General features: G+C 39.1%; 1 protein-coding gene across 1 annotated transcript in view; it reads right to left on the reverse strand.

The window, feature by feature from the left end:
* The window catches only part of hmcn1 (hemicentin 1), a 543,993-nt gene continuing 520,454 nt past the window's right edge, over window positions 1-23,539 (reverse strand). The window contains exons 97-107 of the mRNA XM_080195726.1: window positions 22,906-23,143; window positions 22,686-22,748; window positions 22,456-22,575; window positions 20,656-20,790; window positions 19,704-19,817; window positions 19,260-19,385; window positions 17,618-17,746; window positions 6,531-6,887; window positions 5,381-5,500; window positions 1,662-1,788; window positions 1-797 (exon numbers count right to left, since the gene is read on the reverse strand). Of these exons, the coding sequence (XP_080051852.1) occupies window positions 431-797; window positions 1,662-1,788; window positions 5,381-5,500; window positions 6,531-6,887; window positions 17,618-17,746; window positions 19,260-19,385; window positions 19,704-19,817; window positions 20,656-20,790; window positions 22,456-22,575; window positions 22,686-22,748; window positions 22,906-23,143 (1,896 nt within the window). The 3' untranslated portion in view covers window positions 1-430. The remainder of the gene's footprint in view (window positions 798-1,661; window positions 1,789-5,380; window positions 5,501-6,530; window positions 6,888-17,617; window positions 17,747-19,259; window positions 19,386-19,703; window positions 19,818-20,655; window positions 20,791-22,455; window positions 22,576-22,685; window positions 22,749-22,905; window positions 23,144-23,539) is intronic.

The raw sequence follows: 23,539 nt of genomic DNA on the forward strand, positions 1-23,539 counted from the left end.
GAAGTTAGAAGGGTGTGATCTTTATTATTTGATGTCACACTTCAGCCTTTTGGTAAAAATAAATGAACCATAGGTAACTGCATAGAAAATACAGAGAATTGCTCATATATACATTTCATAAAAATAGAATACATCTTGATATCTGACTCCCAGAACTTGTCATCTTCTCATACAGTGTATTGACTTTAAATGGCTGGTGGCTATTTGGTCTTTGGTTAAGCATTGCTGAGAATGATGATTTGTCTGCCTTGTTCAAACAACATGCCAGAACAGTGCCTGCTGTCCACAAGCTTCAGATATGCATACTGCCAAAACATAGCACCATTTTAACAAAACTGTATTAGACAATGGCAGATTTTAAATATTTGTATCCGGTGGTCCTGACTGCTACTTATTTGGGTGAATAAAAAGTATACTTGTTGAAGTGCTTTTAGTATGGGTATGCAGACACTGCTATATAAACTATGAAAGTAGTCTGGTATTCAATATTTCCATCCACACTGTATGATGATGCTCGCACTTTCATCCTATATGTCTGAGGCTCTCTTAGTGGTCTAGTTGTAAACACAACTCCTTTCAAGTTCTCATCTCGAATTGCAAAAGGTATCATTGGGTCCTCATCAACCATGTAGAAGACTGTTCTGGGATGCATCACTCCATCGTGTGTGTAAGCCACGAGGCGGATTAGATCCTGATTTGCAGCAATTCCAAATGGAAGAGCGACAAGCTTATACTCCAAGGCATAGGGACTGAGAGCACATTCAAGATCATTGGGTGGACAGTTTTTCAGGCAAAATCTACAAAGCAAAAATTAATAAGTTTACAAAGCAGTTATAGTATGAGGAAAGTCTTTTCATATCAAACCAGAAAGACTCTACAGTTTCTTAAATTATCTCAAGATTTTTGCATTCAGCACTGTTTTAATCTCTTTGTTTTCAATTCTCAATAATGGCATGGGATTTACTGTGAGATTGTGTCAATCAGATTTACCTTTGGAATTATCAATAGGGAATATCATTGTTTCAAATTTAGGAGAAAAGGGGTGTTGGTAGGAGTGTTAACATCAGACTGAAAATAGGTCCAGAAAATAATCTTTGTCCCAGGGTTGGACTAGTTTTGTAAGTTCTTGGCTCGCATCATGTAAGCAGTAATAATATTGTATCTCAGATGGATAAATGGCTGTAGTAATTCAAAAATTGATAACATTTTAAACACTTCATCAGTGACTTGCTTAGTTGTTTTATAAATGGGGAGGTAAATTGCTGGTGATAGACAGCCTCATTAGAGAAAAACAACAATAATAATTTTCTCCTTAGTGGAGGGTCCTTGTGGAGAATTTCATCTATTTAGATTTGTTCTGGACTTTTATATTCTATTTATAGAATATCATTTAATCAGATTAATCAGATTAACAAACATTGGATGTAGTTAGAAATATACTATTATGAAAAATAATTAAGAAATGTCAGCATGCAATGTGATAAGAAATACATTTTTAATCTTTTGATATTTTGAATTATTATGACAATTAGAAATGTAATGGCAAATAATTTCCCGAATGGGCATTCTCAGTTTTAGATCAGGAGATACTTCACATTAAACAGGGAATCTGAGAAATAACATTAGCATTGGAAAAGAGCTGATGGTGCTGGTGAACTTACCCAGTGACTGCATCACGCTGATATTTGGGTGGGCAAGGAGTATCTATGCACTGGTAGCTGCCTCTCATGTTAAAGCACATGTGGTTTGCTCCACAGTGGATGTTTTGCTCTAAGCACTCATCTATATCTAGATAGTTCAGAGACAGAAGAAATGTTATTACTGTTATGGTCATGTATTTGCACCTCTTGTAGCATTTAAAATTTGAGTGCCCTTTTTCAAGCATTCAAAGAAAATAAACAAGCATTTTTTTATGATGAACACAAACTATACAAAAAGTACTGCAGAGGTTAGAAACCTGGAATAAAGAGAAAATACTCAGTGGGTCAGGCAATATCTGTGGAGGTAGAAAGAGATAATGGGCTACAGGTTTCCCCAGATGGAAAGTCTTCTGGAAACTGATTCACTCTGTGCAAGCTAACACTGAATCAAAAAGCACATTGGATGAGCTAAGTTGGCTGTCAGTGGGACTTCTACCCCTCACTGATCAAGTCCTGGCAACAACAAGGGATCACTAGTGGGCACTGACAGAGCTGCAACCAGTCCCAAGGTGGATCACAGAGTGAATCAGAGGTATTGGGCCAGCTTCAGGAGGGCTTTGGGAGGAGTGCAGAATAGATGAGTTTTAGAGAGCAGGCAGGGAGAAAGGAAAAGTGGGTGTGCCTTCAATGTGCAAAGGGCAATCCCTAAGATAGTCATCTTTTTTCTTCCTAACCTTTTGAAAGCTTTCTTTTAAACATTGGTTGTCCACTCCCAATCATATTATGGCACAGGCTGCATATTATCGGGGTCAATTGGCTTGTAAATGAGATCAATTGGCCTGTAATTTCTTTAAACATGGCGGGCAGGCTGTTCATTTCAGCACCTGCCCATCTACTATGTTATGGGGTAAGCTCGGGGCTGGGTGGGAAAGTTGGGGACTGGGTAGGGGCATGTAAAATCTAGCTCAAGATTTCAGATCAGTGACCTCTGCTTAAGAGGTACTGCTGCCTGAAATGCTGAACATTTCCAGAATTTTCTGTTTATTTGGAATACTTCCATTTGCCATATCTGCTTTGGTAAATGGAGGCAAAACCTGAGCTCTTGATGGTTTACTCGTGATCCTAGCAGAAAAAAATGCGTGTGTAGCCAATAGGAGAGGACATGAGTGAGCTAAATTGTGACTTCTCTCATAGTCAAACTGGCAGTGGTTGCTGTCTAGGTTTACACGTGAAGGCTGTCCACATGACTGTGGTATGGGTGGGTGACTATTTCCTCTGGTCTGTACTATCCATGTAGGAATCAGCACAGCAAAGGATCAAAGCAAAAATGTTTTATTCAAGTCAGGAAAATGAGAGCCTGTGACTTAAAATGTACTAAATAACTGTGGCTATTTATAGAATCCTTAGGTTACCCAGAAAACCACTGTAACCAGCTTGTAAATTTCAAGCTCTAGTCAGTGACTGTTTGGCAATTCTAAAAGAAAGTATGTGTGTTAGATACAAGCCTATCTGTACCTTATAATCCATAACATCTAGCAGTGCTTGTTTAAATTCCTGTAAGTATTCATTTACAGCACAGGAAAAGGCCATTTATCTCAACAGGTCCTTGCCAATGCTTATGAGCCTCTTACCCTTTTTCATCAATAGAACACCATCAATAGATTCTTCTATTGCTTTCTCCCTTGTATGATTTCCTAGATGATCTCCTAAATGAATTTGCCTCAGATACTTCTTGTTGTAATGAGTTCCATATTCTTATTCCTTTCCGAGTAAAGGTTGTCCTAATTCCCTGTTAGATTTATTAGTGACTATCTTCGAACTATGAAGACTCATGACTCATAGGTATGATCCCATTTGCAAATTGAAAAATCTTCTCTATGTCTATCCTTTCATAGTCTTAAATACCTCAGTCAGGTCACTCAGTCTTCCCTTATCTAGAGAAAAGAGTTTCATCCAGTTCAATGTTTCATTAAGAGGTGTAACTATGAGTATAGTTCAGTTCTGTATGGTTCTTGAATATCTTTTTTGCATCTTATCCTGCACCTGTTATTTTTTTTTATATAAGCTGGAGATCAGAACTGTTCATATTATTCCAAGTGTTGTCTAATCAAGGTTCTACAAAAGTTTAACATAGCTTTTGAATTCTAGAAATAGCTTTTACCATTTTGTTTTTCTACTTTTATGTAATGACATTCCTGGATTCCTCTGTCCTCCAGCTTGCTTAGACATGTACGGGTGAAATTATTCCACGCCTGCAGCATGAAACAGGCTCTTGTTGAAGTGGCAGACTGTTGTATACTGTGCCAGATTTTATTGTCTATTGACTTTGAAAATATTGCCACATTTATAAATTTCAAACCACGTTAACGTAACAGGAAGACAAGGAAATGAGTCTCCACTAGGAGTTTTCATTACCATTCTGTGAACTTCAGTGGTAGAGAAATATCAGATGCAATGAAAGAATCAGATGCTGGTTTGCATTGAGTGCATTTTGCACTGTTAGCATAGATATATTTTACCCTCTTAATTCCTAGGAGTATGTGACCTCCCAATTCTTCCAACAAAATGTACAATTCTGTATTAATCACCCCTGATGTGGGTATGCCGGCGTTGGACTGGCGTAAACACAGTAAAAAGTCTGACAACACCAGGTTTTAGTCCAACCTATTTATTTGATAATATACTCGCAAGCTTTCGGGTTAGCCCCTTCGTCAGGTGAACTCTCCATTCACCTGACGAAGGGGCTAACCCGAAAGCTTGCGAGTATATTATCAAATAAATAGGTTGGACTAAAACCTGGTGTTGTCAGACTTTTTACTGTGTTAATCACCCCTATCATTTTGCTGTCTTTGCAAATTGTGAATTCCAACTCATTCATATAAATAGTGAAAAACGTTAATCTCAGCATTGATCCCTGGATAACACCAATTACCAGCATTGCCAATCTGAATAATTCATTTTAACTCTGACACACTTTTTGATTTGTAGCTAGTTTATTGCTGTCCAATCTATTGTTTGCCTCCTGACTCCAACAGCTTTTTGGTGTCTGGGTTAGGACCCTGATGCCAAGTTCAAATGGAAGACTCAACTCCATGTTGTGTGCAGAATAGTCACCCAGTAGCGATTTTTCCTGAATCAGCCAATTGATGGCCAGAGGATTCACTTGCAATTCAATTCAGGACATTGTACAGGCTTTCAAAGTTGGAGGGTCAATAGGAGGCCCTTCAGTTCAGAAGACCTGCCTTTTAAGGTGAGACACATAGAGCATCTCCATCTCGAGGGGGGTGGGTGGTGCTTGGTGGGATTGTGCTGTCCAGTAGCCTGCGTTTTCATGTCTGGCCACCCTAAATTGAACTCTGGGGGGCCTGATCTCAGTGCAGCCAGGCTTTACTGGTGTGTTGAGGCCCAGCCCCTCTACATGATGGCGTGAAACACATCTACCTGTATTATGTGGCAGAATATGCTAAGAACTGGAGAGACAGAAACAGGAGCATTGCCCTGGGGAGAGAAACAGGGGCATTTTCCCACTGGAACCAACAAACTGTCCTTTTGTGGGTCAAATTTTGCCCAAAGGATTTGAAGAGCACTAGATAATGTACCTCTATAAAATCTATTTTACAGCATTTTAAAATAAATAGGTTAATGCTGCATTATTTTAGCACACATGCATTGCTTAATGATTAATCCAGGAAATGAAAACTCTTGAAACATTATTTGGAATTCTGAAAACCCCACCCTACCTTGGCATGATTTCCCATTAGGCATGAGTCGATATCCACTGGGACAAAGGCATTGGTAGCTTCCTGCTGTGTTTTTGCAGTCATGCTGACAAGGTTCCTTGTTTTCACATTCATTAATATCTGCCAAAAAAGAATTTGACAATCAGAAAAAGCAACAAGGTATTTTATTTACTAGCAATAACTTCCAGAGATTCATCTGTTCTTTGACAAATTATGATGGTGTTAAATGATGACCATTGCAGAAAATCAGTATTTTAAATGAGCTTAAAAGATATTAGAATTGATGGGCTGTATTAAAGGACTACACAATCAGATGAACTTCATTGAAATATTGTTTGAAAACAAGTTTAAAAATGTTTGCGGAAATAAAACAAGCCTAATAAGGGAACTATATCTGCTGAATAAACATTTAAGTTCCCGTCTGAAATCAGAAAATTTATAATTTCATTGCATTTTAGTCATTTCCCCTTTCCTGAGTTTCTTTTGCTTTCCCCTCCTGAAGATGCTAAGCTGGCTAAGGCTCCATAGTTACAAACAGTCCTTTGCTACTTTTTCCCAAAGCTGCCTTTTCCATGAGCCAAAATGTTATTTATTTTTGTAGTGAAGCATTAATATATTAAAAAGTAATTGTTTTGGTACCTCTAGTTTGCAGATACATATTAAATCGTCTCATGTTAAGTTGTGTCAAACCCACGAGTAGTGAGCTCCGTTCATCATTTGTTACGTTAAAAGTTTGAGCTTTTGTGATTTACCAAATGAGGGTAGAGAAGAGAAGCCTTGCATACCTATGACTGAGTGTTTCTACGTTGGCTGGGGCAGCATTTTAATCTGATCAGAAGTGAGACAGGTGTTCAGTTAGTTGATGAGTACTGGGGGTAGAGATGAAATTGAACTGAAATCGACATTAAAATTACGAGGAATGGTGGCTTTAAGAAACCAAAGACATGAATGAATAATTACAAAAATCTAAAGGGAATGTTGCTAGTTACTGTTGAAAGTGTGACATGAGTTATGTTCATGAACATAATCCAGAAACAAATTTCTGTGCAATGGTACTTCAACTTCAAAGCCTAGAAGATGTTTAATCACTACTTTTTTCAGGTACATCACATAAAAAAAACAGATACCATTTATAAAGGCTGATGTTTACCTATGCAATTGTCATTCTTTGCCTCATAGCCTTGAGGGCATGTTTTTCTAATGCTCCTGCCAGTCCTGGAGAAAGCTGTACGGTAAATGCTTCCATAGCCCACGTGCGATCTATACTGAGAAGACTGACTAAAATACCGCTGTTGCTGCTGTGGCTGTTGTTGGTTGAAGTAACTCACACTGGGGAATTGGGCAAAGTTATAATTTCTCTCATAATTTGGCAACCTTTCTAATCCAGCACAAGATTTCCCATCACCTAACAAAAGTTGTCCAGGTGGACAGAGACACTTGAAGCTGCCAGGGGTGTTGATGCACTGGTATGCACAAGGTTTAGGCACCCGTTCACATTCGTCAATGTCTGCTCATACGACATGGGTCGCAGCATAATATAACATGAAAGGGAAAGAAAAGAGAACACAGAAAAAGAGGATCAGTTTGGATAATACAATGAGGACCTCATCGTACAGTAAACCTGTCACATGGAGAAATCCCATTTTGGTGACTTCTCCAGACAGGATTTTGAATAAAGATACTTAAATACATTTGATAGCTATTGTTGAGCTTTTTGACAGAAACTTTTATAATGCAGACATCAGTTTGACTGAGGCATATGTTTTGTTGACAATTAATTTCTAGAACAGTTAACTTTGGATACAAATAATGAGGGATTTAAATGTGGAAACTGAGATTTTGTCAACATCTGAGTTCTGTCTTATCTAACAAATGCACCTGAGCGGGGAATTGTGAATATTACCTTGATAGAGCAATGTTGGGAATACCTTGGCTTAATTATTCAGTACTTTGCATAAGTATATGCTCATTTAGGTGAGGAATGGAGGAATTTCTGTTTCTTATATGGGGTATCAAACACTCTATGGTCAGATACAGCAGTGTTAGATATCACCATAATCTCCCTCCACACTGAATGTCAGAAAAATACTAGTGTGCCATCTATTTTCTACTTCCAATAGCAGTCACTCTGAGTGAGGAACTGCTAATTAGCACCAGCATTTTTTAAAAAGTATTATACAAGTGGTAGCTGGAGCTGGATTGAAATTTCTGTTTGCTTTGTCTGGCTGTCATTGGACTAGAAATGATGTTCAATCGAATCCACTATCTTCTACTGAGCAATACATCAGGATTGTTGACTCTGACACCCTTATTAAAACAATCCCAATATAAATCTGTCGTAATTGCTCAATTATGTGTAGCCAATGTCAAAATTTGACAGGTTATATATTTATTTAAAGCATACTTAACAGTTTTGTAGCTTAACTCCAAATGGTGTCCCTGGAACAAGCTATCTAGCAAGTGAAAACCTTAACAGCATTCTTAAAATATGGAGAAACCTGGCCTGTGACTGGTGACTAGGACTAAGCAGTGTCAATCCAATTAGATGCAATGGCCTATTTACGTAGTGACGTGTAATGCTGTTGGACATCTAGGGAAATATTAATATAATTGGTTTAAATGTGATTCAGGCCAAATGCTGTTATTTTGAAAATATCTGACAATAGCTTTGTAAGTTATAAGCAAACGTGTTGAAAACCCCAGAAATAGTGGCAAAGGAAAGGATTAATTGTACTGTAAAGACTTAGCAATTAAATGTATAAGTAGATAATCAAACCAACGTGGAAAGCAGGTTTGAACAGATGCACTGTTATTCCAAGTTTAGTATGGAAAAAGACCCTTTGAAATGAACACCCTCTCATCAATATAAGTATGGATAATCACATTGTTGAATACTTCAGATTATTATGTTTAGTTAAATATTGGTATCAAAATGAATGAGTCATCACATGGATAATAAAGCATTAGTTTGGATGGCATATGTCCAAACTGCAATGAATCAGAGTGAATGTAGACGATTGTTTGGTCATCGATATAATGTTAGAAGTAGTTTGAACTGCCAAGGATAACAATTATCCCATGGAATAAGTAACTGTATGTTCTTCCTTTTCCCAACAACCCATCTCTCACACACAGCAGGAATCTAACTGTTCGTTATATTCTGGATGGAATATGCAAAACAATGATGTTGCACCTTTTCATTTCTTAGTCGGCCATTTTTGTATTGTGGCTTATCTAGCACCTCAGCCAAGCTCACCACAGTGAGGCATAAAGCCCCAACTAGCTGTTCGAGATCCACGTGTTAAGACAGCTGGATTACAGGGTACCCTTTCAGATTTTCTGTACTTAATTTAGTTTCTTATCCAGCTTTGCTTAACATCTTCCAGGTGACATTTAATGTTTATCTAAGAAATATAGGGCAGGATTTTGATTGTGAGCAGTGAACAAGTGGTACTTTGTTGACTTTTCACTTGCCCTTTTTATAACAATTTGCTGTCAGCAGGACAGTTAAAATGGCAGGTGCCTTGTTGAGCATTGTTAATGAGGAATATAGAGTTTGAACAAGGAAGCGCAAGTCAGAGTGTTTCGTTCAAATTAAGTCAGTTATAGAAAGCAAAGCAAAGAGATAGAAAGAAAGCTTAAGAGAGAAACAAAAGATAATGATATGGTAAAAATATTACATTTCTTTTCTAAAATCTCCAACCATAATTACAAGTTGTAAAACTTCATTTGGCAGTAATTAAGATATATCACACTGCTGAAAAGACACAGAGAATCTAAGTCCTAATTGTGGCAAATTTCATTTGTATCTATGATGTCAATATAGGAACTTCCTACCATCTAATGTTTAAATGGGAGATCAATGGCAAGATACCATTTTCATTAAATTTATTGATAAGCGGCACATCTCGAACAGCATCTTCTGGATCTTTTGCGTTTAATAGCACTCTTATGCTTGCCGGAAATGCTGTTCAATTTGTGCATAAATAACAGCAACATTAATCCACTAAAATCACAGTAAAATTTGGGCTATTTTGATTCTGGATTGGCTATTATTTAGACTTCGTACAGTCTTTTACTATAACAGTCATTAGTAAAAACATTACAGAATTTATAGTGCAGAAAGAGTCCATTCATCCATCGTGTCGGCCCTGGAATGAGCAATTTACTTAGGTGTCAATTCTCCCGCTTTCTCCCCATATACCTGCACATTATTCTTTTTTAAATAACTATCTTTTGAATGCCTTGATTGAAGGGCACTGATTTTAAAAAGATTTTTAATTAATTAGCTTTGTAATTGTAGACATTTCCATTTTGGCTTAACAGTTTTTAACTTTGCATTGTAAATTTGCTTCCTTTTATTCATATGTTTCACATATATTGATTGAAGCAGTTTGAGTCCAAATACAGCAACACCAGGATGACATTCAGGCTTGAGCTGATAACTGGCAAGTTACATTCGCATCACATAAGTGTCAGGCAATGATCATCTTCAACAAGGAGAATCTACCATCCCCACATGACATTGACCCGAAAGACACCCCCCTCCCCACATGACATTTATTGCAATAAAATCATTGAATCCCTACCGTCAAAATCTTAGGCATTACCAGGACCAGTCATATAAATACTGTGGCCACAAGAGCAGGTTAGAGGCTAGACTCCCAAACACTGTCCACCATCTACAGGTACAAGTTAGGAGTGTGATGGAATACTCTTCACTTCCCTGGATGAGTGCAGCTCCAATAACACTCAAGAAACTTGACACCTTCCAGGATAAAGCAGCCTACTTTGCACTCTATCTACCATCTTCAACATTTACTCCTACCACTGATGTACAATGGCAACTGTGTGTATCACCAAAAGATGTACTACAGCAACTGATCAAGGCTCCCTCGATGGCACCTTCCAAACTGGTAACCCCTACCAACTAGAAGAACAAGGGCAGCAGAGGCATGGGAATACCACCACCTGCAATTTCCCCTCCAAAACCACACACTATCCTCACCGGTAACTATTGCCATTCCTTTACTTCACTGGGTCAAAATCCTGGAACACCCTTCCTAAAAGCACTTACGGGTGCACCTACGTCACAGACAGTAGAGGTTCAAGAAGGCAATTGACTACCACTTTCTTGAGGGTAATTAGAGACCGCCACAAATTCTGGCCTAGTCGGTGATACGCATAGACTCATCATAAAAACCTACAGTGCAGGCCCTTCGGCCCATCGAGTCTGCACCAAATACAATCCCACCCAGGCCGTACCCCCATATCCCTACATATTATACCCACTAATCCCTCTAACATACACATCCCTGGACACTAAGAGGCAATTTTTTAGAATAGCTAATCAACCTAACCCGCACATCTGTGGGAGGAAACCGGAGTACCTGGAGGAAACCCACACAGACACGAGGAGAACATGCAAACGCCACACAGACAGTGACCCGAGCCAGGAATCAAACCCAGGACCTTGGAGCTGTGAAGCAGCAGTGCTAACTACCGTGCTGCCCGCATAGTCCATGAAAGAATAAAAAAGCACAATATCTAATCGTTGAATTTAATTAACAATTTATGTGTGAATATCCTTAATAATTTTAGGTTACAGAAACTCCATTGCTGGTGCTCCCTGACACCGACGAAACTTTGTTTTATTATAATAAGAGTTTTATCAACAAAGTGTGATCAGAAATCGCAGGAAATACAGTCACACCTACAAGAAACGTACACCATACACGAGGTTTATATAATTAGACAATGTTTATCCATTTGGATGATCCACCAGATAAACTTGTTCATCGTAGTGTCTGTCAAAAAATTAACATTAAAGTCCAAGCATCTTTTGATCACTTTAATTTTACAGCTAATTTTTCAGATGAGATGGACTATTTCTCAACTCTATCTCCTGCAAATTCAAGCACTAAATGAAGATTTTTTTCTCAAGTCAAAATTCTGTGCAGAATCAGATGTGTTTCCTGATTCACCATCCCTTCTTCCACCCTTTTAATTTGAGTTTCTTTTAAGCCAACTTGTGCTTTCTTCCTTTTCCATTTTTGTCTTTCAGATTCCATTTCTAAGCATTTCGATCTTTCTCATCTTTGCTCCTCTTCCAACTCCAACTCATTCATTCAAAACTGAATTCTAGCTAAGTATAGTTTTCAGGATTGTCAATGACCTCATCTCTTTTGAAGATCTTCTCTCCACAGCCTCCAACCTCATAGTCTCCCAACCTGCACAGCCCACTTCTACCTCCTTCCCAAAATCCTCAAGCAGGACTGCCCTGGTAGGCCCATCATGTCAGCCTGTTCCTGCCCCACCGAATTCATTTCTTCCTATCTTGATTCCATTCTCTCTCCTCCTGTCCAGTTCCTTTCCACCTACATCCGCGATTCCTCCGTTGCCCTACACCATATCAATGACTTCCAATTCTCCGGCCCAAACCGCTTCCTCTTCACTATGGCTGTCCAATCCCTCTACACCTCCAATCCCCACCAGAATAGCCCCAAAAGTCTTTGCTTCTTCCTCGCACAGTGATCTGAACAATGCCCATTCACCACCATTCCTCTGTCTGGCTGAACTGGTTCTCTCATCCAACAATTTCTCCTTTAACTTGTCTCATTTCCTCCAAATAAAAGCTGTGGCTATGGGCACCCAATGGGTCCCAGTTATGTCTGTCTCTTTATGGGGTATGTGGCCTATTCCTTCTTCCAGTCCTACTCTGGCCCCCACCCACAAGTCCATTTTTGGTGCATAGATGACTATTTCGATGCTACTTCATGCTCTTGTCTGGACCTGGAAAAATTTATCAATTTTGCCTCCAATTTTCACCCCTCTAACACCTTCACATGATCACTTCTGACACTTCTCTTCCTTTCCTTGAACTCTTTGAATGCATTTCTGTTGATAAACTGTCCACTAGTATCCATCAGAAGCCCACCGACTCTCACAACTACCTTGACTACAGCTCTTCACAACCCATATCCTGTAAAGGTTCCATCCCATTCTCTGAGTTCCTTCACCTCTGCTGCATCTGTTCTGATGACGCCACTTTCCAAAATAGAGTTGCTGATATGTCTTTCTTCTTCCTCAATTGTGGTCTTCCATGCACTGTGGTTAACAGGGCTCTCAACCGTGTCCAACCGATTCCCCAAGCCGCTGCTCCCACCACACCCCCCCCTCCCTCCCTCCCAGAACCAGGATAGGGTCTCCCTTGTCCTCATTTTTCACCGCACCAGCCATTTCTGCCATGATGCCAAAACTCAACACATCTTGCACCATCATCATCACCCCCCCCCCATCCACCCCCACCCACTCCACACCAAGCTCAGTATCCTCCACGTATTTCTATCTTTTTGGACTCCCAAAGAATTCCCAAATTTGTTGTGACTGTAGGTGTCATTAATTCTGAACAAATCTCAGATTGAAATCCGACTCTGCTGATTGTCATCTGTTTTTTGTATTGTAGAAACAAAAAGGAATAGCTTCTGAGCACAAGAGCACAGGAGTGCAGCAATAACTTTTAAAACCTGAAGAACCAAAATGTTTATTGGAAGATTAAACTTAAACACACAAAATAAAAGATATGCAGTTAAGTATGCTGTTCTAGATTCTTAACCATAAAGTCGAGGAAAACTGAGTATTGTTTTAATCTTTATCAGAAGGACTATCCATGACTTCCCAGAATAAATCCACACTGATGTGGTTTTCCAAAGTGTTCTCAAAACCATCTGTTTCTCCAAACAAGTGTTTTCCTGGACCAAAACTGTAGTTGCACTTCTTCAATTACAAATTTTTCACAAGAACGGGCTTTCAGCGGAACTTCCCCCACAGCTGAAACCCTATTGTTATAAATAATCCTTTAATCCCTTTCATTTTATTTCTCCATTGTCTTCAAGTATTTCTTTGAAAACTTAAGATTCCCAATACAAAGTTTTTCATGTTACAATTTCATCATTTTTTGGTCAATACAATTTTAAAATTCCTGCTCTTGTTTGCTCCTGAATTTCCTGTACAGTGCAAATGTTCTTTGCAATAGCTACAAATCAATTTCAACACTTACCCCCAACTGCAACTTTCAAATCTGCTCCATTTACTTGCAAGTTAAAACCCACTATCAGGCCTCATGACAAAATACAAAAGGGTCACATCTTTGACCTTTCATTCCTTAGCTGCCCTGCTCCAACCACCTCTCATTTGATTAAACCTGGACACAGATATAATTTTACTCTTATCTACACAGAATATATATACACAACGTATCATCACATAAATACAAATTACATTTGCTTCCCGAGTTTTTTCCAGTTTACTTTTAAAGTCTGCCAATGGCTCTTTCGTAGGGTCTGCACACATGCCACAATCTATGCATGCATGGTGTCCTGACATCAACTCAGAATGTTGCATCAGGATGTATGCAGCAGAACTGAGAGTTGAGGCTGAATTAGTTGGGGTGGCACAGTGGCACAGTGGTTAGCACTGCTGCTTCACAGTGCCTGGGACCCAGTTCTATTCCCAGCTTGGGTCACTGTCTGTGTGGAGTTTGCACATTCTCTCCGTGTCTACGTGTGTTTCCTCCGGGTGCTCTGGTTTCTTCCCACAGTCCACAAATGTGCAGGTTAGGTGGATTGGCCATGCTAAATTGTCCCTTAGTGTCAGAGGGGCTAGCTAGGCTAAATGCATGGGATTATGGGGATAGGGCCTGGGTGGGATTGTGGTTGGTGCAGACTTGATGGGCTGAATGGCCTCCTTCTGCACTGTATGATGCTAGTTCCGCCTATTTGGCTTGGTATGTTATGTTGGCTGTGTGGGAAACACACTGTTCTAACAATGGATCACAGAACCCATTAGAAAAGAATGCAACTTCAATGCTAAAAGCTGTATAAAGACTGATTTGTTTTAATGTTTGAAATTGCAGGAAAAGCACAGAAACCATTCAGTTGAGATCAGATAAAAATACTTCTAATGATTTGGAATGAGTGATAGGAACAATTTGAAATAAAGTTTGTTCCGTCCCTTTTAATGAAGATTTAGTAATTAACATAATCATTTTTGGTTATGCAAATTTTTCAACCCATTCAAAGTACTGTACAAGCTTTCTAGGCAAGAGATTCCTCACTCTATTATTCCAGTTCTTTAAACAATTTGCAGCTGGAAAGGAGAACTGAAACATTGTATAATAGGTAAGAATGCCATGGAGAGTTTCAGATTGCATAACACTATTCAATAAAAGCCATATAATATGCTGGATGCATCCATATAAACATGAATGTTAACTACATGGCTAAAGCACTGATTTCGTAGCCACAATGGGTTTCTATTCTTCATTTAGTTTTGTATATTTTTCTGAACACTATCAAGAATGAAACATTTTTGATTGCATTTTACATGACCAAACTGAGTGCATTTATCAGTGCGGGAGGCACATAAAACAGGACTGGTGCCTATACCCCACCCCTCCCCATTGCCCCCCATCTTCCCACCCATCCCCAAGTTCACCCTGTAAGCTGGGAGGTGGGCAGGCAGCCCATCCGCTATAGTCAAATAGACAATCAAGAGTTAATTTGGCCTGTTGACCCAGATGATGCATTGTCCATGCCATGAAATGCTTGGCATGGGCAGTCAGATGGGTATGGGCAGACAGATTTTTTAAAAATAACCTCTTCAAAGGGCTGGAAGGAAGTGGGAGGGTGTTCTAGGGCTGCCCATTGCTGAGTTTGGGGCTTCTGCTGAAGATAAAATGCTCCTTTCTTCTTGCTTAAACTACCCTCCTCACTCCCGTCCCTGCCCTACTGAAACCCTCCCTGCCTGTGACCCCTGACTTATCTGTTTCTGGGGATCCAGGGGCTTCCCCTGTGTGCAGTCATGGCAGGGCCCAGAAATACAGTCTTGGCACGACTATGACTGATGGAATGGCTGGCCAATCTGATTGGACAGTAGCTCCTTTGGGTAGGATTTTCTTCCGAGTGAGGGATGGAAGTCCAGCTTGATGAAGTAGTATAAGGGTATCTGGCATTGGAAGGTTTAATAATGAATTGGGAAATAGTACCAACCACAGTGTGATGTAAAGAGGCACATGACTTGAGACTAGGGTCAGTTGTGAACTGGACAGAGATCTGTGTAGAAACAAACATGGAGTTAGCTCAGAGCTTGAGCTATACTCTATAGACGTACAGAGCAATATGTTATCGATAAACAATGTTCAACTACATACTTAGAACTTCTTTGTGCAACCGACTGAACCTATAACATTTGACATGGTGGCAGCTATTGGAAAACCTCAGAAGCTGAAGCAGAAATTCAAAAGCTGGAAAATTAAAGGAGCAGCATTTCTGACCCAACCGAAAGCACCTGAAGTGGAGTCACAGAGGGGATTGCCGGAAAGAAGCTCCACTGCAGAATTGGGAACAGAAAGAAAGAAGAAAAAGCTGAGGACTCTGCAAGATACCATGGAGATCTATTGTGAATGCCCACAGAGTGCAGAGCCTAAGATCCAAACAGGGGTGAGCAAACATATTCAGTTCTAAGCCAGAATTAGCTTTAATAGCTTCAGTGCCATTTAAAAAAAGTCAGAGCAAACCATTTCTCAAAGCACTGCAGGTAGCTGGGGTTTCAGAGTTTGTGCCATGTGGCGGCTGAACTTCTTGGAAGAAAAGAAAAAGAAGTGGAAGGGATAAAAACCTCTGTCAAAAGCTGGAAATCAGTTGTAAAATGCCCCAAATTCCTCCAATATTGCAGGGAAGGCCCAAGAGTTGATTGAGTAAATTGCTGCCCAAAAGTAAAGACAAAAAGAGGTCACATAACCATCACGTCAGGAGCCTGGCAAAACATGACAAGTGTGAGAAGGTGCTTTAAAAGAAATTGATTACTGCAGTGCCATCTTTAAAAGCTGCTCAGGATTTAAAGCTGTACTCACCCGAATTTTAAAGCAACCATGGACAACAAATTAATGTTACCAGAGCCATTTCCACTTAGCCAAGGGCCAGAGCATTACAAAACTGGGGACTTTGGTGGAAAAGATTCTTGAGATCAATGATAGCATCAGGTTTAAATAAAAAGACAGAAGCTGAGTCATAGTAGAGCCGATGAGTCAATGATCTTATTATGAGGCAAGGAATAAATGGATCCTCAGGTAAATTTGATAAAGTTCTATAATCTGCCAACAGCACTGATTCATTTTACGTGGTGAAATCAAGCCATGGGACAGAATGGCTCTAACTGTCCAGCTAATGAAGCGACAAATGAGCTGAGACACCAGACCAAGAAAGTTAATACCAAAACAGACCACAAGAGGGTAGGCGACCATATCAGTGCTGTGAAGCCAAATGACACCTCAGGCAGGAGCGATGTCCAGCAATCTTACTACAGTGTTTAAACTGCAACTGCCTGTGAGACTTTGGAAAATTATGCAAAGCTAAGAAAGACATGCAGATGGGCGCAGCAATCCAGGAGGTCGAGATACTAAACCAGGAAGTTTAGTACCTCAAGGTACTAAAGGAAGGTCAAGGATCCTGGATTCCCTTCATGGAACGCTGACATTTTGGTAAATGGTTATTTTCCCAACTTCAAATTGGACACGGGAGCCAGTGTTATGATCCTGTCAGATAAGGAAATGTGGTTGAGGGACCTTTGGCTCCAAACAGATACATGACTTATCCGCCTGGAGAAATCTGACTTCCAGCCATAGGCATGGTCCTTGAAGCACTATAATATTCGAATTCAGATAAATATTCAGAAAACAAATATTTTCTGACATAATTTCATGTAATTATCTTTTAAAAAGCAGAAGCATAACAATGTGTAAACAGAAAGAAAGCGAAAACTGATCCTTCACGTAAAGCAATAACTTCCCTGTTCCTACACTCCCAAAAACCCCTTTCAAAACTGCAGGCAAATCGAGGAAAATTATATTTACTATCTGTTCTAATGAAAGCTTTTGATGCATAATTTTGCAAAAGGGTATATTTTTAGTTAGGACTCTAAGCCGGTATTACATTAAAGAACAGGCTTAAACTTCATTAAAACGAATTACAAAGTACAAAAGAGGACAGACCTTTTGGCTCAAATAGTTCTTGATGGAGTTCATACTTTACCAAACTGTACCAGTTCCCTTGTCATTAAAGCTTATTGTATAAATCTTCCCTTTAAGTGTTCATCTAACCTTTCAATTTAAGTTAGGTTTTAATTATCATTTCAACTTTATGTAAAAATGATTCAAAATAGGTGCTGATTGTTACATACCAATACAAGGCCTTCCGACTCCCTGAGATCTGTAACCCCTTGGACAAACACAGCGATAGCTCCCTTGTGTATTTTCACAGATCTGGTTGTACCGACACTGATGGGTGCCATCTCTGCATTCATTGATATCTGTAGAGAAACATTTATCAAAACTGCACTAATGCACAACATATCTTCTCAAGTTGTGCCTTGCTATAGATTTGGTTCCATTGCTCACTGAGAAGGGTACTGCACTTCACGTGAGAATAAGAAGTGTGCAAAATATTCAATTTAGTAACTGAGAAATACGTTAAGATCCATCACAGGGCAAACAGAAAAAAATAAAATTACTCTATGATAAGTATTTTTAAAAAGACAAACATGGCACTGCTATTGGGCACGAGACAATCATGTGATTAAGATTATTTAACTTCATCTGATATAAACAGATTAAGTATAATTTAAAAAACAAAGCATTTGAGCACTGAGGATGACACATCATATATTCACCATACCTGCTCTTCCCAACATATGTCACCCAGTTCATCAGTTACTCATTTCCCCCATCTGAACCAAAGTGGAATGAGTGTACTCCACTGCAAATTTCCACTGCACCCAATTCAATTTGGGCAATTTTATATAGAATACTGATTTGTCAGAATTAAAATATTATCAGTTATGTCACCAGCCCTCCAACTGTTAAAAGGAGGGATTTTCAACTGGCTACTCATTTCATGTCATCACCATTGCCACCTCACTAACATTGTTTGACTCCATCTCTGGCTTATCCATGTCTTTGTTACCTCTTGACTTGACTATTTCCAAAGATTGTCAGTCTCTCACGTTCTACTCTTTGTACATTTGAGGCCACTCAAAATTCTATTGCCTGTGTCCTAGCCTATACCAAGTCCTGTTCACTATTATCCAAGTGCTTGCTCTCCCTCAAGTTGTTTTTGTTGTTCAAAAAAAATGGGCGACCAACTGAGGGAAATCTGATTTGCACTCATCTGTCTGGCTGAAATTGAGTTTCAGATAGATCTTTAAATGAACATCCAACACATCCTTACTCTCCTCCAGACAAAATCTACTCAGGAAGCTAAATATCCAGATAGTGTTCTTACTTCTGCTGTATGGTCCTGAGTGCAATTTTCATACAGAAATAGTGTATGGTCACTGTGGATGGGACTATATTGCACCCATTTAATGTCCAAGTATAAAATCTCTTCCAATATTTTTTTATGGATTGTGATATGAATGGCCTACTCTAGGATAACACTGGATATCACTACAGGAGATGATTACCTTCTCGGATATCATCTTAACACTTAAACCCAATCAAACAAATAGCACAGGTGAACTTAGGAAGAGGACATTAAGTTACATTTCTTCTTGCCGATTGCGATTTAATTGCTGAATTGTTTCAATATGTTAAAGTTTAGTATTTGATCTTTGGTTTTGTATCCCATCTCTATAATAACTGACAATGGTAACTTATTTTTAGGTATCGATAGTTCTATGCTAACACAATGTGGCACATCTTATGCGTTTAATATGGTCCTTAATTAATCTGAACCCTCTTGAGAAAAATAATCTCTTGACAAATAATCAGTAAACATATCTATTAATGCAGAAATGAGAATGATCTGCATTGCTTTCAACCTACCAACGCAACTCCCATTTTCAGCTTTGGTCATTCCAGCAGGACACAGATCAATGCATCTGAATCCGCCTCGCGTGTTCTTGCATTGCTGGTCAGCTTGACATACATTCTGTCTGCACTCGTTGATATCTAACAATAAAATGCAGAGCACACACAACAGTTTTTCAGTTGATGAACTTTGATGACTTTAATACAGCTTCTTTGTGCAATCCACACTATTGGATTTATATTAAATGATTCACAATGTTTTAAAATTTAAATATTTGTAGCTTATTTACATAAAACTGATGTACATTTCTTTCTCTACTTGTTGACAAATTGGAAAAAATCATTACTCAAGTCATGCTTACTGAGACAGAGTGAAGGATTACATTGCATATGATTATGAAGCAGTTTGTTTAAATTATGTTTGACATCAGGTTTACATAGCCTGTTCATTGTACCTACCCACACATCTTCTACCTCGTAGTTGATAACCTCGATTGCATACACACCGGTAGCTCCCAATGGTATTCAGACAGCGATGTTGACATGGATTAGATTCTTGGCATTCATTGATGTCTACCAGACAGAAAATGTTAATGGTAGTTTGTATAATCAAGCTTGCATACCTTGCCCTTCCAAAAGGGCTGAACTTGCATTTATTTATAAAGATCCCAAAGTGCATCTCAAGTGAATAACCATAAAGAAATCATTAATTCTGGAGTTGAAGCTTATGGAACTGAGGACCAATTATTGATCTGGTTAGGAAAATGGCTCAGTGAAAAGAGATAAAGAGAAAGGCAGGCCGTGTTAGGGACTCAACTATCTGGGTGTCATTGGCTGGTCCAGCATTTACTGCCCATCCCTAATTGCTCTTCTGATGGTTGTGATGAGCCGCCTTCTTGAACCACAGAAGTCCATGTGATGTAGTTACAATGACAGTGCTGTAAAGGAGTAGTTCACAACTTTTTACTGTATCCATTAACTGAGATGATGGAATGGAAAGCCACAGATGGGATTTTTAGCCCCCTGTTATAGTGGGGTCAGACGAGATGGACCTAAAAGTAATACCACCGGTGGGCATGTCATTTCCCTGATTCTGTCTTGTCCCCCCAGCTATTTTCCCAGAGTTGGAATGGTATTTCACTTTGTCCAAACTGTTTACAGGCTAACCTGCGCCATCCATACTCTCCTTTTTTGTTAATTTAGAAAGTGGTCTTGTTAAATGAGTTACGTAGTCCTGCATTAAATATTAGCATGGAATGATGATTGTGGCCATTCAGGCTTCCCTCCTTCTCCAACCCACACTCCCATGCATCTTTGACTTTCCTTCACCCATGCATGTGCTATGAAAAAATACCAGAATATTCCTCAACTCATTTCAAGAAACATAAAGCTTTTGGAACAGCAACAATACCTTGACAACTTAATCCCTCGAGTGTTCGTCTAAAACCAATGCCACATCTCACTACACAGCGATATGAACCAATGGTATTTTCACAGTCTTGTCCACCATGACATGTGTGACCACCTAAAGTGCACTCGTCGACATCTGAAGAAATAATGACCAGAAATTGCACTTTTACATTCTATTAATCAGGTGAAAAGAGTTCAGATTGCCTGTTTAGGGTCAGTCAAATTTTAGAATACTTAGAAATTCAGGGAGTATTTCTATTTAATTGTGGTTCTAAGACTTCTGTCATTGGTCTTTACATTTCAAACCATGACCAAAAGCTACTATTGAACAGTACTGTGATAATGCTGGGGAATGGAACGTCTTCCCACATTTTGTCCTGCCAATCAGTATGGAATATTCACATACCAACTGTACCAGCAGAACCCTGGATAATGGGTTAGCAATTAAAATAGGGAATTTTCACTCTAACCTATCTTAGAAATATTCCTCTAGGCTTTAGAAGATCATCTTCTATTGTTCTACTGAATTATTCCAGTGACGGATGCTGGCAATTTGAATGATTATTTGCTGTTTACATTCCCAGTAAGAACTGCGTTTGGAGAGACAAATTTGAGACTTCAGCTTGTTATCCTTAGCTTTATTCCAATCCAAACCCCCAGAAATGATTTGGTGTCTAATCATACATTTTGGGGTCTGGCGAAAAGTCATTGACCTAAAATGTTAGTCCTACCTTTCTCTCTCCGCAGGTATTGCCTGACTTACTGAGTACTCCCACCATTTTTGTTTTAATTGCTAATACATTGGTTGGGATGCTGCTTAATGGAGCAGAAGTCAGGAGACTGACTTTGACCAACCTTTCCAAATCCACCCTAACCTTGAACCACTTTCCTGAATTGGAAGTCATTTGCGATGTACAGTTGGTTCCTGGTATGATTTCCATTGCTAGGAAGGGGCCCAACAAGGCATAGAGGACAATCCAAATCGTGGTGCAGTGGCGCTGAAATGCTGTGGGAACACTTAAAGAGGCAGTGGCCTCTGGAAGCATGTATAAAACTCCCACTAAAGCATTCGTCAAGACGGATATACTAAGCAATGGTGCTGAGCTTGAACTAAAGGTCAGGAAGCTATTACAAAATCCCTTCCCTCCATTTATGGATCTCGAGGTATTTAGCATACTTTCTGGGGTTTACCAACTTCTTCCATATCACTGCCTTTGCAAGTGGTGAAGGAGGCAGATGAAGGGAAAATTCTATGCGGATTTCAGACCTGTTCCCTCGTTTCACTTGATGTGACAAATGGAGAAACAGCAGTTATTTAATGGAGCTTTTCTTTGCTGAGGAAGGGAAATTCAGTTTATGGCAGTATGGTGGCAATAGGCCTCACTAACTACACTTCCTGTCATTTTCTGTCATAAATTTAGGGTGGGAGTTCAGAGGATGATCAGGCCTGTTGCGGCACTCAACCATCTGTGCACATTAAGGGTTATTTAATGGCGCAGTGCCTCAATTGTGGTCAGTGTAGATCTGAGAATGGGACGTGTGTGTGTGTGTGTGTGTGTGTGTGTGTATCTTATATATCAGTAAATATTTATTTTAATTGAAACCAAAACCAATTAATCCATTTGGACTATTAAAATATATTTATAACCATTTTTAATTTAAAAATGTTTATATCTTTAAAGAAGCTACACTCTTAATTTGTTCAAGGAATTTTGCCACAAATTTCTGGAAAGTTTGCTTAAGAATTAACTCTTGTGCTGAATGTTGATTTAAAATTTTATTCAGTAGAAATTCAATGCACCTTGACAGGTTCTTCCATCAGCAGATATGGTGAGACCTTTTGGGCATGAACAGTAGTATGTTCCCATTGCATTGTGGCATAAATGAGAGCAGGGCTTCCGAAAGGCACATTCATCTTCATCTGTATTGAATCACAAAAAGTTTTAAACAAGGTTTTATGTCAATTGTTTTATCGGAGGAGTATTTGTAAAAGAAAACATGCTCGGTTTTGAATGAAAGTACTCTACTCACCTGAACAATAGGGCCCAACTGAATCCAAAGCAAAACCATTTGGACACTGGTTACTACGGTCACCTGTATTGAGCAAATAACTGTTACTCTGTATTTAAGCACTTGCAGCCACAGCTTTCTCCTTGCTGATATGTTACTTCAGCCAAGTTAACAGCTTATTAACTACAAGTCCTAAGTCCTACAATGGCAATAAATTTCTTATAAGATTTCTTTTCATTACCTTTAGTGATGATAGCATGAATCTTGTATTCTAGAATTTCATCCATTGGGTTGTATTCTGCTGCAATGGATGTAGCGTGGAGTGTCTCTACTAAGTACGGCATTCGGCCTCGATTAGGACTGTATGTAATGGTGTGATTCCAAGAATATGGTACACTGGCATCATCTACTGTAAACATCCTGGTAGAGTAGGCATAAATCTGACCTGGTCCAATCTGAATGTAGTCTTCTGTGTAATCCTGAACACATCATAAAATTACATGAAATTACAATGTTTTCATTTTTCCTCTGTATATAAAAATTATGATATTTATATGGATTTGTGGTGGGTGACCAAGAATACATTGACCTTGTTTTCTGAACTATGCTACATAATGGCTCAAGGTTGTAGAAAAAATAATGGACAGTGAATAATGCATGCCATCATTAATGTACAAATTAGCCAGCAATTCATGATGAGATATCCTGTGAATTGGAAGTCGCCATTGGTTGCTGGCCAACTTGTGCACTCTGTTACTGACTGTGCAAAAATGGTATCTTGTCCTTAAACTTCCTTTAATTTTCATGAAGTTGCGGCATTGGCACATTAACTATCCATTAAACTTGGCAAAGGAAGTCAAATCTTAACTAACAGT

The sequence above is a fragment of the Carcharhinus amblyrhynchos genome, chromosome 9 (genome assembly GCF_965287045.1).
Source record: "Carcharhinus amblyrhynchos chromosome 9, sCarAmb.v2.hapA, whole genome shotgun sequence".
NCBI lineage: Eukaryota > Metazoa > Chordata > Chondrichthyes > Carcharhiniformes > Carcharhinidae > Carcharhinus > Carcharhinus amblyrhynchos.